Source organism: Pristis pectinata, chromosome 7, assembly GCF_009764475.1.
Source record: "Pristis pectinata isolate sPriPec2 chromosome 7, sPriPec2.1.pri, whole genome shotgun sequence".
Lineage (NCBI taxonomy): Eukaryota > Metazoa > Chordata > Chondrichthyes > Rhinopristiformes > Pristidae > Pristis > Pristis pectinata.
The window spans coordinates 53442152-53460654 of NC_067411.1; the positions used below are offsets into that span (position 1 = coordinate 53442152).

General features: G+C 39.9%; 1 protein-coding gene across 2 annotated transcripts in view; it reads left to right on the top strand.

Moving 5' to 3' along the window:
• The window catches only part of uba6 (ubiquitin like modifier activating enzyme 6), a 228766-nt gene extending 213766 nt beyond the window's left edge, over positions 1-15000 (top strand). For both annotated transcript variants that reach the window (XM_052019228.1, XM_052019229.1), the window contains exon 33: positions 11148-15000. In XM_052019228.1, coding sequence (XP_051875188.1) covers positions 11148-11283 — 136 coding nt within the window. In that variant the 3' untranslated portion in view covers positions 11284-15000. The remainder of the gene's footprint in view (positions 1-11147) is intronic.
• Positions 15001-18503: the final 3503 nt, after the last annotated feature.

The window sequence follows — 18503 nt, forward strand, 5'->3', positions numbered from 1 at the left end:
CTTATTCTCACATGTCCATCAACTGCCCCACCAATTTTAGGGGTAACTTACAGTGACAAATTACCCTACCTGCACACCTCTGGGATATGGGAGGAAACTGGAGAATCCAGGCAAAACCCACACAGACAGTACTTGAGATCAGGATTGAACCCAAATCGCTGGAGCTGTGCAGCAACAGCACTGACTGTTGCACCACTATGTACTTAGTGTCACATTCATCCACAATGCAAAAGAACCATGCAAATCAGTACAAATTAGAATGTGTACAAGATGGCTGATGTGAGAAATAAATCATCAAGATAGTGCAGCTGGATTTTGGGCTGAGGCACAATGTTATTGTGTAATGGAGGGAAGTATCTTCACCCAATGAATCTTGAATTCTTGAATTAGGGAGTGTCCCATTCAAAGATCAGTTTTAGTTGTTCCAAATCAAGTTAACCTTTCCTTATCTTTCTGCTCAACATTGTAATGAAGGTAAAATAAAGAGATGTATCAGTAGTGGATAAATTGTAGCGTATCACTCATGGAAATTCAGTTTTCCATTTAGACATCCTTTCCTGAATTAGCATTGATCTTCTGCTCAATAATTTTATCAGTGTGTTAGAAAGTTCATAAGTGGAAAAGCCTAGCCAGTAAGATTAAACATCTACACCTTAGTATAATGCTACTGCACAGTTTGAGATGACTTCTTTGGTTAAGTTAAAATCTTTTTTTTCCTTTTTTTTCAATCTTTTTATTAATTTCCAAATTAATACAGATTAACATATAACATCGATGATTGTACATGTAATACAAAGAGATCAAGAGAACAATCATGGCATAGATAGTCATAAAGAATAATAAAATATAAAAAAAATCTTTAGCTCTCACGATCTCTTAGTAGGTAAATATAATATGAAAGAAAGGAAAAAAAAGATTTATTGTGTATATAAAAGAAAAGAAAAAAAATCCCCAAATCAATAAAAAATTGTAAATATATCAAACCAAACTAAAAAGAAAATATCAAAAAAAAGACAAAAATAAAAGAAAAACTGGACTGAAGTTTCTCAATAGAAACAGAGCAATATTATGTCGTCAACTCCATTCCTCTAAATTGAAAAGTTATTGAAAAGGGATCTATATCATATGAAAGTATTGAATAAATGGACTCCAAATACCTTCAATTTTAAGCGAAGGATCAACAGTACCACTCCTAATTTTTTCCAAGTTTAAACATGATATAGTTTGAAAGAACCATTGAAAAGTAGTAGGGGGTATTGGATCCTTCGTGGCGGCCCGCACACGCGGGACTCGAACCGCCATTGGGAGCCATGGGGAGACACGTTTTGAACTACCCGCTTGGGGCGGACCCTCTGGGGACAGTCGGAAGTCACTTCCGCCCCGCGGGTCGCAGGGGCCCTTGGGTAGGGAGTTTTTGTGCGCTTTGTGGAATCAGTAAAGGTTTTTGAGTTCAGTACTCTCTGCCTCCGTGTGTTCCTTGAGTAGTGCGTTGTGTGCGGCTACACCTTCCATTTAAGCAAAATGGATTATTTGGCCATTAATGTGACAAAGGCAATCATACGGTAAGTGGAAGCAGGTAAATGGCCAGACTCTATCCTTGGTAATCCAAAAATTGCAGTGATAGGGTGAGGTTGTAAATCAATATTCAATACAGTTGAGATAATGTTAAGAATGTCTTTCCAATATTTTTCCAAAAGAGGACAGGACCAAAACATATGTGTCAGAGAAGCCACATTCAATTTACATCTGTCACATATAAGATTTATATGGTGATAAAAACGGGCTAGCTTATCTTTTGACATATGGATCCTGTGAACTACCTTAAACTGTATCAAAGAGTGTCTGGCACACATTGAAGATGTATTAACTAATTGAAGAATTTTCTTCCAAGTCTCTGTAGGTAGAGATATCTGGAGTTCACTTTCCCATTCATTCTTAATTTTGTCCAGTGATTCTGGATGTATTTTCATAATTAAATCATAGATTATTGCTATCAAGCCCTTCTGATAAGGATGAAGACCTAAAATTTTTTCCGTAATTTCAGTTTTATATGGTGTCAGAAAAGAGGGTGTAGTAGCTTTTAAAAAATTTCTAATCTGCAAGTATCGAAAAAAGTGTAAAAAATTGTATTTGTTAGACAATTGTTCAAAAGATGAAAAACAGTTATCAATGAATAAATTATGAAAACATATTATTCCCTTCCTTTTCCATGTAGAAAAAACTGGGTCAACTCTGGATGGTTGAAAGAAAAAATTAGATTGAATGGGACTTGACAAGTTAAATTTATTCAATCCAAAAAATTTACGAAATTAAATCTGTATTCGTATTGTATGTTTAACTATTGGGTTAATCATATGTTTAGTTAATTTGGTAAGTGCAAAAGGGAGTGAAGCTCCTAAAATAGAAACTAATGAAAATCCGTGTACTGATTGATGCTCAAGGAGTACCCATTTGGGACATTGAATTACGTCTAAATCTTGTATCCAAAAAATTAAATATCTGATATTAATTGCCCAATAGTATAATCTAAAGTTAGGCAGGGCCATACCACCATCCGTTTTTAGTTTTTGTAAATATTTCTTACTTAACCTTGGGTTTTTATTCTGCCAAATATATGAAAGAATTTTAGAATCAATAATGTCAAAAAAAGATTTCGGGAAGGAAGTTGGAATCTCTTGAAATAAGTATAAGCATTCTGGTAAAATATTCATCTTGACCGCATTAATTTGGCCTACCAATGATAAAGACAGTGGGGACCATTTAGTAAATAATTGTTTAACATGGTCAATTAAAGGCAGTAAATTAACTTTAAATAAGTCCTTATGTTTCTTGGTAATTTTAACACCTAAATACATAAAATAGTCAGTTACTAATCTGTAATTGCCTGTAAATTGGGGTTTGCATATTTAATGCAAAAAGTTCACTCTTATTGAGATTGAATCTATAGCCAGAAAAAACACTAAACTGATCTAGTGGTGATAGTACTGCGGGGATAGATTCCTCCAGATGAGAAATATAAAGTAACAGGTCATCTGCGTAAAGAGATATCTTATGAATCTTCTGTCTGCGAGTAATACCACATATGTTTGAAGAATCCCAGAGTGCAATAGCCAAGGGTTTCAAAGCAATATCAAATAATAAAGGACTTAAAGGGCAACCTTGTCTAGTACCTTGAAAAAGCCTAAACAAAGGGGATCTTTGATTATTAGTGAGTATTGAAGCCATAGGTGTATAATAAATCAGTTTGATCGCAGATATAAATTTAGGGCTAAAATTAAATATTTGAAGTGTAATGAATAGATATTCCCATTCGACTCTGTCAAACGCCTTTTCAGCATCTAGTGAGACAACACATTCTGGAATTTGGGATGGAGGGGTATATATAATATTCATTAATCTCCTAATATTAAAATGTAAATAATGATTCTGAATAAATCCTGTCTGATCTTCAGAGATAATTTGTGGAAGAACCTTTTCCAATCAAAGGCCAATATTTTGGAATCTACATTTAATAAAGAAATAGGTCTATAAGATGCACATTCAGTGGGATCTTTATCGTAGAAGGACTGTGGTAGTTTACCCACTGATAGGGCGCCTTTAAAAATTTTTGCTAACCAGGGAACAAGAATATCAGAAAAGGATTTTAAAAATTTGACTATATATCCGTCAGGACCGGGTGTTTTACCCGAGTTCATTGAAAATATTACTTTCTTTATTTCTTCCTCCGAAATGGGTACGTCTAATATAGAACGTTCATTTAAAGATAATTGGGGAATCTTCAAATCTCTTAGAAATTCATGCATTGATATAGAGTCCTCAGGGGATTCTGATAGGTATAAAGAAGAATAAAATTCTTGAAAGGATTTATTAATTTGAACATGATCTATCGTGTAGGTACCATCTGGTTTACGAATTTTATTAATCTGACGTTTAGTTAAAGTAGCTTTCAATTGGTTGGCCAATAATTTACCAGGTTTGTCACCATATATATAAAATTGACTAATGGTTTTAAGTAGTAGATTTTCAATTGAAGATGTTAATAATAAACTATGTTGTAATTTGAGTTCTGTTCTCTTTTTATAAAGCTCCAGATTAGGAGTATCAGAATATTTTTTATCGATTTCTTTAATCTTGTCAGCCAGTATACGGATTTCATTATTAGTTCGTTTTTTCAATCCCACGGAATATGAAATAATTTGACCACGGATATATGCTTTAAAAGTATCCCATATTATCCCACTGGAGATTTCTTCAGTAAAATCAGTTAAAAAAAATGAAATCTGTTCTTTAATAAACTGGACAATATCTAAGTCTTGTAATAGAGAAGGGTTAAATTGCCATTGTCTGACACCAAAGGAAACATCTGGTAATTTAATTGATAATTTCAATGGTGCATGATCAGAAATAGCAATTGCATCGTATTTACAGTCCATAATAAGTGGAGCTAGTCTAGCATCAATTAAAAAAAATCAATCCTTGAGTAAATATGGTAGACGTGAGAAAAAAATGAAAATTCTTTATCATATGGATGTAGAAATCTCCAAACATCTAAAATTCCAGATTCAACTAAGAAGGAGTTAATAAAGGCAGCGGATTTGTTTGGAAGTGCAGGATTTGACACAGATCTATCCATCGAAGGGTTTAAACAGCAGTTGAAATCTCCACCCATAATCAAAGCGTATTCATTTAAATTAGGAAAAAATGCAAGCAGATGTTTAAAAAATTCAGGGTGATCTACATTGGGTGCATAAACATTAACCATAACAACTTTTTTATTATGAAGTAAACCGGTAATTAATAAAAATCTACCAATTATTGTCTCATGATGGACAAACGAAATTGAGGAGTCTATAAAAATAGAGACTCCTTTCACCTTCGCTTGTGAATTTGAATGAAACTGTTGACCCCTCCAAAATCTAAAAAACGTTGATTATCTTTCTTCCTGATATGAGTCTCCTGGGCAAAAATGATCTGAGCATTTAATCTGTGGAAAAACTTTAAAGATCTTCTTGCGCTTGACCGGATTGTTTAAACCGTTAATATTCCATGAGATAAAATAGTCTTATCCATTTTAACAGATTTAAAAACATATGGTATGTAAAGGGTTAATCTTGCTGTACAAGACGCCCACTAGCAGGAAGAAGTAAAAAAGTTCAAAGAGGAAGCGGATATGACGGCAATTTAGACATATTTGTAGTTCATCAGTCCAGAAGAAATAACCCTAAAAACAGCCCCAACCCCCTCCCCCAACAGCCCGAAAACTGGCCAATAGGCAGCCAGAAAGCTAACCTCTAATTGAACTAACCCCAGTTCTATTGGTGGCAGAGGTCCAAGTTGGAAAAATATGTAAGCCACCCTAGGTTAGTCTAAACAGGCTATCAACATAGTCGAAACAAAGTTACCAAACTAACAACAATAGTTGTGAAATTGAAGCAAAGCCAAAGGGCGTTAACAGTCGACATTTAAAAAATACAGTTTTATAATTATTTCGAAAAGAAGGCAAACAGTCATTTTGTTAAATTCTTAATTATTAAAACAAAACATTAAAAATATTAAAAGAAAGAAAAGGAAAGGTTTAACTCTAAAAATTCATTGCTTAATAAACCAAGTAGGTAGTAAATCAAAGGATGAACACCGTGTCTCTTCTACATTTCTTAAGCTTCTAAGGTTAAAAGCTAGTTCATAAGAAGTTCTTCGGCCTCTTGGACGGATTTAAACCATTTGCGAGATTTATCAGGTAGTGTAATTCTCAGCCTTGCTGGGAATAATAATGCAGGATGATAATTGTTTTGGTAGATGCGAGCCATAATTGGTTTGTAAGTCAGCCTTTCTTTCATAGTGTAGCGGTTGCTACCGCGGAATAAAACAAGACTCACTCGGAGGATTGCCAAACAGGACTGGTTTATTTTCCCGCCTTGCGCAGGCCCTTTAAGGGAGAAAACTCCCGCCCAAAAAACCGGCAATGACGTAAGTCCTACGTCATCAGAACTTTCCCGCGCGCGGGTTCTCCCCGTCGCTTGGAAAGACGAGGCCCGCCGCCATCTTGGGCCTCGTCGCTCCAACACCGCGCGACCCGACTGCCGAGCCGGTTCGCCCGACTAGACGGTGAGTCGCCACAATATAATAAATCTAGTCAAAAGGAAAAGAAAAGCATACAAAAGGTACAGAGAGCTAGGTAATGTTAGAGATCTGGAGGAGTACAAGGCTAAAAGGAAGGAATTTAAGAAAGAGATTAGGAGAGCCAGAAGGGGACATGAGAAGGCCTTGGTGGGCAGGATTAAGGAAAACCCCAAGGCATTCTACAAGTATGTGAAGAGTAAGAGGATGAGGTGCGAAAGGATAGGGCCTATCAAGTGCAGCAGCGGGAAAGTGTGTATGGATCCGGAAGAAATTGCGGAGGTACTTAATGAATACTTTACGTCACTATTCACCATGGAAAAAGTTCTGGGGGATTGTAGTGGGGACTTGCAATGGCCTGAAAAGCTTGAGCATGTAGATATTAGAAAAGAGGTGGTGCTGAAACTTTTGGAAAGCATCAAGTTAGATAAGTCGCCGGGACCGGATGAGATGTACCCCAGGTTGCCGTGGGAGGTGAGGGAGGAGATTGCAGAGCCTCTGACGATGATCTTTGCGTCATCGATGGAGACGGGAGAGGTTCCGGAAGATTGGAGGGTTGCAGATGTTGTTCCCTTATTCAAGAAGGGGAGTAGGGATAGCCCAGGGTATTATAGACCAGTGAGTCTTACCTCAGTGGTTGGTAAGCTGATGGAGAAGATCCTGAGAGGCAGGATTTATGAACATTTGGAGATGTATCATATGATTAGGAATAGTCAGCATGGCTTTGTCACAGGCAGGTCCTGTCCTACGAGCCTGATTGAATTTTTTGAGGATGTGACTAAGTACATCGATGAAGTGAGAGCAGTGGATGTAGTGTATATGGATTTCAGCAAGGCGTTTGATGAGGTACCCCATGCGAGGTTTATGGAGAAGGTGAGGAGACATGAGATCCAAGGGGACATTGCAGTGTGGATCCAGAACTGGCTGGCCCGCAGAAGGCAAAGAGTGGTTGTTTAAGGGTCATATTCTACATGGAGGTCGGTGACCAGTGGTGTACCTCAGGGATCTGTACTGGGACCCTTACTCTTTGTGATTTTTATAAACGACCTGGATAAGGATGTGGAGGGATGGGTTAGCAAGTTTGCGGATGACACGAAGGTTGGAGGTGTTGTGGATAGTTTGGAGGGCTGTCAGAGGTTACAGAGGGACATAGTTAGGATGCAGAGTTGGGCTGAGAAGTGGCAGATGCAGTTCAACCCAGATAAGTGTGAAGTGGTTCATTTTGGTAGGTCAGATATGTTGGCAGAATATAGTCTTAATGGTAGGACTCTTGGCAATGTGGAGGATCAGAGGGATCTTGGTGTCTGAGTCCATAGGATGTTCAAAGCGGCTGCGCAGGTTGACTCTGTGGTTAAGAAGGCGTATGGTGTATTGCCCTTCATCAATCGGGGAATTGAATTTAGGAGCCGAGAGGTATTGTTGCAGATATATAGGTCCCTGGTCAGACCCCACTTGGAGGATTGTGCTCGGTTCTGGTCGCCTCACTATAGGAAAGATGTGGAAGCCATAGAGAGGGTGCAGAGGAGATTTACAAGGATGCTGCCTGGAATGCAGAGCATGCCTTATGAAAGCAGGTTGAGGGAACTCGTCCTTTTCTCCTTGGAGAGACGGAGAATGAGGGGGGACCTGATTGAGGTGTATAGGATGATGAGAGGTATTGATCGGGTAGATAGAGGCTTTTCCCCAGGGCTGAATTGGTGGCCACAAGAGGACATAGGTTTAAGGTGCTGGGGAGTAGATATAGAGGAGATGTCAGGGGTAAGTTTTTTACTCAGAGAGTGGTGAGTGTGTGGAATGGGCTGCCAGAAACGGTGGTGGAGGCAGATACGATAGGGTCTTTCAAGAGACTATTAGATAGGTACATGGAGCTGAGTAAAATAGAGGGCTTTGGGTAGGCTTAGTAATTTCTAGGGTAGGGACATGTTTGGCACAGCTTTGTGCGCCGAAGGGCCTGAATTGTGCTGTAATTTTTCTATGTTCTATGTTCTATAACTTCTGGGGTGTAATCTTCAACTATTCGAAACTTCCATTGTTTAAATTGAATCATTCCACCTCCACGAGCGGTACGAATCAAGAGTTCCTTGATGTTGACATAATGAAATCTCAATATTACTGGCCGAGGTTTTTGGTCCGGGGCAGGTTTGGATCTTATTGCTAGACGAGCTCTATCAAGAATAGGCTGAACAGGAAACATTTTGGAACCAAACACATCGACCAGAAGTTTAGAAAAAAAATCCATAGGGTTACCAGTCTCGGTGTTCTCTGGAAAACCGATGATTCTTAAATTTGTTCTCCGGCTGCGCCCTTCCAGGTCGATGATCCTCTGTTGTTGCTTTTCCAGGTTTTGTTTTGTCATATTTCAGTCATTTTCAAGTGAATGGAGTTTGGCATCTCTCTCTTTTCCAGCTCGGTTGAGTTCAGCAATTAATTGCTTTTGTTTAGCATTTTCCTGGATAAGTGTATTTTGTCTGTCTTCAAAGTCCTTTAAAAGGGACTTCAATTCGGCAAAGCTCCGGTCAAACTTTTTATCCAGATTAGAAATAGCTTCCAAAGTAGGTTGGCTCCATTACCTTTGCCATTAGCTGACGCTTTAGCTCTGGTGTACATTTCAACAGTTAAAAATCAAAGACTTATTAAAGCGTGGTATATAAAAGATTAAAAAGTTACTGGACAAAAGCCAAGTTGTGACTTACTCCATCGAGCGCCACCAGTAGCTAAAATCAAAAACCTCTAGGTAGAAACATAGAAAGGCTACAGCATAATACAGGCCCTTCAGCCCACAAAGTTGTGCTGAACATGTGCCATTACTAGGCTGACCCATAGCCCTCTATTTTTCTAAGCTTCATGTACCTATCCAAAAGTCTCTTAAAAGACCCTATCATATCCGCCTCCACCACCGTTGCTGGCAGCCCATTCCACGCACTCACCACTCCCTGAGTAAAAAACTTACCCCTGACATCACCTCGAGACCTACTCCCCAGCACCTTAAACCTGTGTCCTCTTGTAGCAACCATTTCAGCCCTGGGAAAAAGCCTCTGACTATCCACACGATCAATGCTTCTTATCATCTTATCCTCTATCAGGTCACCTTTCGTCCTCTGTTGCTCCAAGGAGAAAAGGCCAAGTTCACTCAACCTATTTTCATAAGGCATGCTCCCCAATCCAGGCAACATCCCTGTAAATCTCTTCTGCACCCTTTCTATGGCTTCCACATCCTTCCTGTAGTGAGGTGACCAGAACTGAGCACAGTACTCCAAGTGAGCTCCTAAATTCAATTCCCCGATTGATGAAGGACAATATACAGTATGCCTTCTTAACCACAGAGTCAACCTGTGCAGCTGCTTTGAGTGTCCTGTGGACTCAGACCCCAAGATCCCTCTGATCCTCCACACTGCCAAGAGTCTTACCATTAATATTCTTCCATCATATTTGACCTACCAAAACAAACCACTTCACACTTATCTGGGTTGAACTCCAACTGCCACTTCTCAGCCCAGTTTAGCATCCTATCCATGTCCCGCTGTAACCTCTGACAGCCCTCCACACTATCCACAACACCTTTGTGTCATCAGCAAACTTGCTAACCCATCCCTCCACTTCCTCATCCAGTCATTTTTAAAAATCATGAAGAGTAAGGGTTCCAGAACAGATCCCTGAAGCACACCACTGGTCACTGACCTCCATGCAGAATACGACCCTTCAACAACCACTCTTTGCCTTCTGTTGGCAAGCCAGTTCTGGATCCACAAAGCAATGTCCCCTTGGATCCCATGCCTTCTTACTTTCTCTATAAGCCTTGCATGGGGTACCTTATCAAATGCCTTACTGAAATCCATATACACTACATCTACTGCTCTTCTTTCATCAATATATTTAGTCACATCCTCAAAAAATTCAATTAGGCTCCTACGGCAGGACCTGCCTTTGACAAAGCCATGCTAACTATTCCTAATCATTTTATACCTCTCCAAATGTTAGTAAATCCTGCCTTTCAGGATCTTCTCCATCAAATTACCAACCACTGGTCTATAAATCCTGGGCCATCTCTACTCCCTCTCTTGAATAAAGGAACAACATCCGCAACCCTCCAATCCTCCGGAACCTCTCCCGTCCCCATTGATGATGCAAAGATCATCAACAGAGGTTCAGCAATCTCCTTCTGATGCTCCTTCCTGTTAGCCTTATAATCTTCCAGATCTCTAACGTTACCTAGCTCTCTGAACCTTTTGTAAGCTTTTCTTTTCTTCTTGACTAGATTTATTACAGTCTTTGTACACCACAGTTCCTGTACCCTATCTCATTGGAACGTACCTATGCAGAACTCCACACAAATATCCCCTGAACATTTGCCACATTTCTTCTGTACTTTTCCCTGAGAACATCTGTTCCCAATTTAAGCTTCCAATTTCCTGCCTGAGAACCTCATAATTCCCCTTACTCCAATTAAACACTTTTCTAACTTGTTTGTTCCTATCTCTCTCCAATGCTATTGTAAAGGAGATAGAATTATGATCACTATCTCCAAAATGCTCTCCCACTGAGAGATCTGACACCTGACCAGGTTCATTTCCCAATACCAAATCAAGCACAGCCTCTCCTCTTGTAGGCTTATCTACATATTGTGTCAAGAAACCTTCCTGAACACATCTAACAAACTCCACCCCATCTAAACCCCTTGCTCTAGGGAGATGCCAATCGAGTACTGGAAATCTGAAGCAAAAGCAGGAAAGGCTGGAAACTTCCAGCAAATCAAGCAGCGCACATGGAAACAGAATAAATATTTCAGGTCAAATATGGTTCTGCTGAGTGTTTCTCTTTTTCTTTGACAATTTCAGATAAGATGACTGCATTTGTTCTCTCCGGAGGACTTTTATGATCTATGGTATAATTTGAAAAAGAGTGGATGTATTATCTCAGTCTTAACAGACGCATTTATGGAATACTCTTGGCACTGACATTATTGGTTGAGTTAGGGAAGGGATGGGATTCAATCCATGTGTAACCTTCATGTACATACACTTTCATTGCAGAATGCAGAAGTTAGTGAAACCAACATTGGACAAGAAGTATGTTGACTTGACGGTATCATTTGCAGCCGAATCTGATGGTGATGAAGACTTGCCAGGTCCTCCAGTGAGATATTATTTCAGACCTGAAGAGAAGTGAACCTGGGCTTACTATGGATGCTGCAACCTCTCTTACCAATTTCCACAGAGGATGGAAATCACCCACTTAATTTGCTAAATGATTCCACTTTACTGTGATGTAAATGCCTCTCTAATTTCCTGCAAATGTCGCCAGATGCAGACTGCCTTAATAGTCATAATAAAATCTGTGTTTTCAAATAATAGCCTGTATATTGTATTGTGATGCAGTCAAGGCGGTTCATACCTAATGTAAAATAATGCACATCTTTTTTTTGTCTGTACTGTAAGAAGTTCATTAGCTGCTGTTTTAAACTGAACAAGATTCTATGTTTTCCTGTGCCAAAGATATATAACAAGTGTAAGAAACAAAAGTTTGGCATATCTGCCTTTTGCTGATTCTGGAAATAGTTGTGGCTCCATATCTAAATGATGCTATCATATTTGAGAAATTCTATGAAAGCAATCCTCCATCTTGCAGTCTTGCTGGTAAAAGAAAATCTTGCAGAATTATAAAAGATCATATTTTTGATTCGCACTGAAAATTAATTTTTAAGTTTTTTTTTGCCTGTGCTTGCTATTGGCCGTATTTGACTATATTTTGGTTACTACATGCCGTTATTTTTATATATGTCCCCATTGATACAAGTCATTGACCAATGACGCTTAAAGTAAAATTACCTGAATTTTCCAAAGCTTAAATTCAGATTTTTGAAAAATCTGAAAAAAAGGTCACGCCACTGTAATTTCACAATGAGGAGATCAGCAGTTTTATAGTGTTTACTTTGTTCTTTGTAAATAATGTGACCATCTAAATTGCAGGGTTTTGCTCTTTTTTAAAAAATCTCTTAAGATTTGGAGAGATTACAGAATGAGCCCATTACAGGTGTATAAAAATTGCTCTTTTGATTTTTAAGTGCTTTTGAAAATCCTAGGGACTTGAAAGGCATACTATAACTGCAAATCTGTTACATTTTCTTCAGTGCCAGTAATGATTTGGTGGTGGTCCTCCCTTCTGAGCATGAAGTTGTGGATTCAAGAGGCCTAATTACAAAATTGAGGCTGGTAGTACAGTAGTGAGAAGGTGCTGCTGTTTTGGAGTTGCCATCTTCTGTATGAGAGATGAAACAAGACCCTCATCTGGTCCTTCAGGTGGATGTAAAAGATCCTGTGGTATTCTTTCAAGGAAGAAGAATTCTCCATGGTATCCTGACCAATGTTTAATGTTCAGCTGGAACCACCTTAAACATAATGGCATGGCCATTATATCATTGCAATTTTGTAACCAATTGGCCATATACAAATTGGCTATTGTGTTTCCTGCTTTACAATTGTGCTTCAAAAAGTATTTCATTCACTGTAAAGCACCTGAAGGTAACCAGAATTGTTAAAGATGCTCTAAGTTTTCACCTGGATTCAAGTAATTGCCACACAAAACTAATCCCATCTGCCTACAATGTGGTCTATATCCCTCCATTCCCTGTCATATCCATGCCTAAATTTTGTTTAAGCATTGTTATCATATCTGCTTCCACCATCTTCCATATCAGGCACCTTCTACTCTTGCCTCATAAATCTCCTTTAAACTTTCCCCCTCTCATCTTAAACCTATGCCCTCTAGTATTTGATATTTCCACCCACCCTGGGGAAAAGATTGACAATCTAACCTATCAATGCCTATCATAATTTTATGTACTATCAGGTCATCCCTCAGTCCCTGACACTCCAGAGCCAACAATCCAAGTTTGCCCAATCTCTCCTGAAAGCCCCAATCCTGACAGCATTTTGGGAACCTCTTTTGCATCCTTCAAAGCCTTCACATCCTTCCTGTGATGTAATGACATGAACTGCACTGCAAATAGCCTGTATAGCGATCAAATCAATCGAAGTGAGTATCAAATGGTTAAGTAGCTTCGCTGACCCAGAATGGATGTTTTGGTGGCAAGTTGAAACTCTGACCTAAAATTTCATATTCCACTTGTCCAAAGCAACTCTACAAAGAACAAGTACATTTTAAGCATGATAAAAAAGGGCCACCTATGTCTTGAGCCACAGGAGATGGGTGAGATTTTTAATGGGTGGGTGTTTACTGAGGAGAAAATCATGGTTGCTCAAGAGATAAGGGAAACGTGGAGATGCTAAGGAGGACCAGGGAGGAGGTATTTGTAGCATTAGAGTGCATTAAGGTGGATAAATCCTGAGGGCCTGACCAAGATTGAAAAGTAGCTTAAGGTTCTGTTGTTTAGCAAGGACAAATCAGGGACTACAGGCTGGTCACCCTGACATCACTAGTGGGGAAGTTACTGGAGGGAATTCTGAGGGTCAGGATCTACCAGCATTTAGATAAACAGAGTCTGATTAGGAGGAGTCAGCATGGCTTTGTGCGTGGAAAGTTGTGCTTGAGGAACCTTTTAGAGTTTTTTAAAGAGGTAACCAAAAAGGTAGATGAGGGTGGGGCAGTGGATGTTGCCTGTTTGAACTTAAGCAAGGCCTTCAACAAGGTCCTGCATGGTAGGCTGGTCTGGAAAGTTAGGTCCCATGGAATCCAGGAAGAACTAGTTAGATGGGTTCAAAATTGGCTCGGAGGCAGGAAGCAGAGAGTGGTAGTTGAAGATTGTTTCTTGGAATGAAGGCTAATGACTAATGGTGTGCCACAGGGGTTGGAGTTGAGACCCTTGTTATTCGTTATTCATATAAATGATTTGGATGTGAATGCGCAAGGCTTGATCAGTAACTTTGTGGATGACATGAAATTAGGAGGTGTGGATAGTGAAGAAGGTTATCGTAGATTACAGGGGGATCTTGATCAGTTAGGGAAGTGGGCTAAGGAGTGGCAAACAGATTTGAGTATAGATAAGTGTGAGGTGAGTGTAGGACTTGTACTATGAATGGTAGGGCACTAGGGAATGTAATGGAACAGAGGGACCAAGGAGTACAAGTGCATAGTTTGTTGAAAGTGGCGCCACACATAGGGTAGTGAAAAGTGTAGTGCACGCTGGCCTTCATCAGTCAGGGCATCAAGTATCGGAGTTGGGACATTATGTTGAAGTTATGTAAGTTGTTGGTGAGGCTGCACTTGCAGTGTTGTGTATGGTTTGGGTCACACTGTTACAGGAAAGATGTGGTTACACTGGAAAGAGTGCAGAAAAGATTTACAAGGATGTTGCCAGGACTGGAAGGCCTGAGTTATAAGGAGAGCTCTTTATTCCTTGGAGCTTGGGAGAATGTGTGATGCCCTTATAGAGGTTTATAAAATCATGAGGGGCATAGATAAGGTGGATGGTAGTCTTTTCCCCAGGGTAGGGGAGTCCAAAACTAGCGGGCCTAGATTTAAGGTGAGAGGGGAAAGATTTAAAAGGGACTTGAGGAGCAACATTTTCATGCAGAGGGTGGTAAGTATATGGAATGAGCTGCCAGAGGAAGCGGTTGAGGCAGGTACAATAGTATCATTTAAGAAGCACTTGGATGGGTACATGCAAGGGTGGGGCTGAGGGATTTGGGCTGAACACAGGAAATTGGGACTAGCTGGGTGGGCATCAAGGTTGGCATGGAATTGTTGGGCTGAAGGGCCTGTATCTGTGCTGTGTTGTTCTATGACTCTATGTATCTGTTTTCTCTACTGCAAAGCACGTAGAATCATGAATTCCTTTCACTTAATATATAGAATCATCAGATTCCTTAAGTGGTTATCTGCACTTTCACCTGGTTGAAGCAAAACACTGTGAACAACAAACTTTTATCTAATGAGGAAATAAAATAACTTTAAAAGAGTTAATTTGGTAAAATTTTCTTTTATTTTAGTTTTGTTGCCTCAAACATACCGTGCTTGTTTGGTAGTTGTGAGAGTTTGTTTTCACTAAAGCAAAAAAGGATCAAAACCAAAAGCATAGGACAACAACAAGTAAATCAGGAAATCAAAGTTATAGGAAATCTATATTAGGCCTCATTGGGAATACAGATAATTTCATGATTTTTTAAAAATAACTTCTGTAGATGCATCTTTTCTAGACATTTGAAAAAAAAACTAAGAATAGTAAGCTACACCAAATGGAAATCATTTCTGTATGATACTAGTGTTACGAGCCAGGTTGCTACTTAGTGAATGTCCCTTTAAGGCACCTGGACAGTAGTGTGGTAGTGTGTGTGTGGTGTTATCTGATGACTGCAAGACTATAACTGGAGCATACTGGCTGTTGCACAGAGAGACGGAGAGAGAGAGAGAGACACTGACTGCCAGTCTCTGTATCTATGGATGAAGAACAATAGCTGTGACTGTCACTATACAATTCATGTATGGATTTTTGGAGCAATCTGTGGTGTCCACTTTGTTGTTAACCTGTACTGGAAAGCGGGTATATCTTGTGGGCAACTACGTATCGAATGCAGATACTTTGGAACAAAGCAATGGAGATCATTGGTGATTGAGTTGTCGTATGGGTTCCATCGTGGAACTTGTGGATTTCATAAATTTTCTCTACATTCTATAATCTACTGTGGTTTTGCAAAAGCCTTTGCTCATCGTTCTACCTTATGACTTGCTGAACTGAAGTTGAGAACTATTCCTAGACTTGGGGTCTGGGAGTTTGCCACACACACACACTTTGAGTTTATTTTTTGGGGTCAATGTTTAATATCCAATGTTTTTATTTCTCTTATTATTACAAGCAGTTATTAATTAATAGATTCTAACATTTATACATGGCTCGTTGTGTTTCTGTTGTTGCTGGTACATAACACTAGATACAGAAATTTGTTTGAAATGATTAGGATAAAGTGCTGCTTCCTCCTAAATTACATGTTGGAGTCCAGAACACCATTGTCTTTGAGAAGCTAGGATTGTTTGATCTGTAGTGGGGACAGAATGTAGAAGCTTTCTCCAAATTGCTAAGTTATTGTTTCAGTAGATACAGTACATCAAACCAGAAATTACCATCGGATTCTGTAGACCAAAGCTTTTTTTCACTTATGTGAAGAGCAGAAGGATGATGAGAGTAAAGGTAGGACCGATTAGAGACAAAAGTGGGAAGATGTGCCTGGAAGCTGTGGAACTGGGTGAGGGCCTCAATGAATACTTCTCTTCAGTATTCACCAAGGAGAGGGGCCTTGATGACGCTGAAGACAGTGTTGGTAAGGTTAATGTTCTGGAGCATGTAGATATCAAGAGGGAGGATGTGTTGGAGCTGTTAGAAAATATTAGGACAGGTAAGTCCCCAGGGCCTGACTGAATATTCCCCAGACTACTCCGCGAGGCGAGGGAGGAGATTGCTGAACTGTTGGCTAGGATCTTTGAGTCTTCACTGTCCAGGGAATGGTACTGGAGGATTGCAGGGTGGCAAATGTTGTCCCCTTATTCAAAAAAGGAAGTAGGGATAGTCCAGTGAGCCTTACATCTGTGGTGGGCAAGCTGTTGGAAAAGATTCTTAGGGATAGGATCTACGGGCACTTAGAGAATCATGGTCTGATCAGGGACAGCCAGCATGGTTTTGTGAAGGGCAAATCATGTCTCACAAGCCTGATAGTGTTCTTTGAGGAGGTGACCAGACAGATTGATGAGGGTAGTGCAGTAGATGTGGTCCACATGGATTTTAGTAAGGCGTTTGACAAGGTTCCATATGGTAGGCTCCTTCAGAAGGTCAGAGGGCATGGGATCCAGGGAGGGTTGGCTGTGTGGATTCAGAATTGGCTTGCCTGTAGAAAGCAGAGGGTTGTGGTGGAGGGAGTGCATCCAGATTGGAGGGCTGTGACTAATGGTGTCCCACAAGGATCAGTTCTGGGACCTCTACTTTTCGTGACTTTTATTAATGACTTGGATGAGGGGGTAGAAGGGTGGGTTGGCAAGTTTGCGGACGACACAAAGGTTGGTGGTGGTTTGGATAGTGTGGAGGACTGTTGAAGATTGCAGATAGGATGCAGAGCTGGGCTGAGGAGTGGCGGATGGAGTTCAATCCGAGAAGTGTGAGGTGGTACACTTTGGAAGGACAAACTCCAAGGCAGAGTACAAAGTTAATGGCAGGATTCTGGGTAGTGTGAAGGAGCAGAGGGATCTGGGGGTTCATATCCACAGATCTCTGAAAGTTGCCTCACAGGTGGATAGGGTAGTTAAGAAAGCTTATGGGATGTTAGCATTCATAAATCGTGGGATCAAGTTTAAGAGCAGAAGGATGCAGCTCTACAAAACTCTGGTTAGACCACACTTAGAGTACTGTGTCCAGTTCTGGTTGCCTCATTATAGGAAGGATGTGGAAGCATTGGAAAGGGTGCAGAGGAGATTTACCAGGATGCTGCCTGGTTTAGAGAGTATGCATTATGAGGAGAGACTAAGGGAGCTAGGGCTTTACTCTTTGGAGAGAAGAAGGATGAGAGGAGACATGATAGAGGCATACAAAATATTAAGAGGAATAGATAGACAGCCAGTGCCTCTTTCCCAGGGCACCAATGCTCAATACAAGAGGGCATGGCTTTAAAGTAATGGGTGGGAAGTTCAAGAGAGATATCAGAAGGAGGTTTTTTACCCAGAGATTAAGTGGTTACTGCAGAGTAGCTAATCAGAGGAGCTAAGCCTGGGAAAGAGAGAAGGTATCTCAGAGTGTGGCTAATAAATTGAATGCCTGCTTTGCTGGTTGCATGGACCTTTTATGCAATAGATTTGAGGCAGCCTGAAACCAGTATTTTACTCCTAATGTAACAGCAATTAAAATGCAACTCATAGAGGCCTAGAATGCATAATGAGGAGCTGGAAAGGGGAGATCACACTCTTACTATGTGGGTAAATTGTCCAATGTTGGGGCTGAAGCATGTTGTTGGAGCAGAGCAAATGGTATTGTTAGCACAAGAGTAACTTGATGATTACACTGAGTACCTGAAAATGAATTATTTGCGTTAATGGCCAGCTGACAAAAGTTCCTTGCATTGTAATCAGTGTAAAGGGTTAAGGATTAAAATATTTATTCTGAAAAATTGTATTCATCATATTGCACACTATGCAGTAGAGATGCTGGAAATTTAAGCTCATCTATTTAGATGTTGATTTTTTTAAAATTTAATTTACAAGGTGATGCCAAAGCTTTTCTCCCCCACATCTGATGCCCTCTAACTGAGTGATTTGCTGGACCATTTCAGCAGGCTATTAAAAGTTAACCACATTTCTGTGTGTCTAGCATCACATTTATTGCTGAAAATCTACTTTAGTAAAGCTAAAATGTTTTTAACGGCAATCTGATAGTCTCTTGATCAGTATTAACA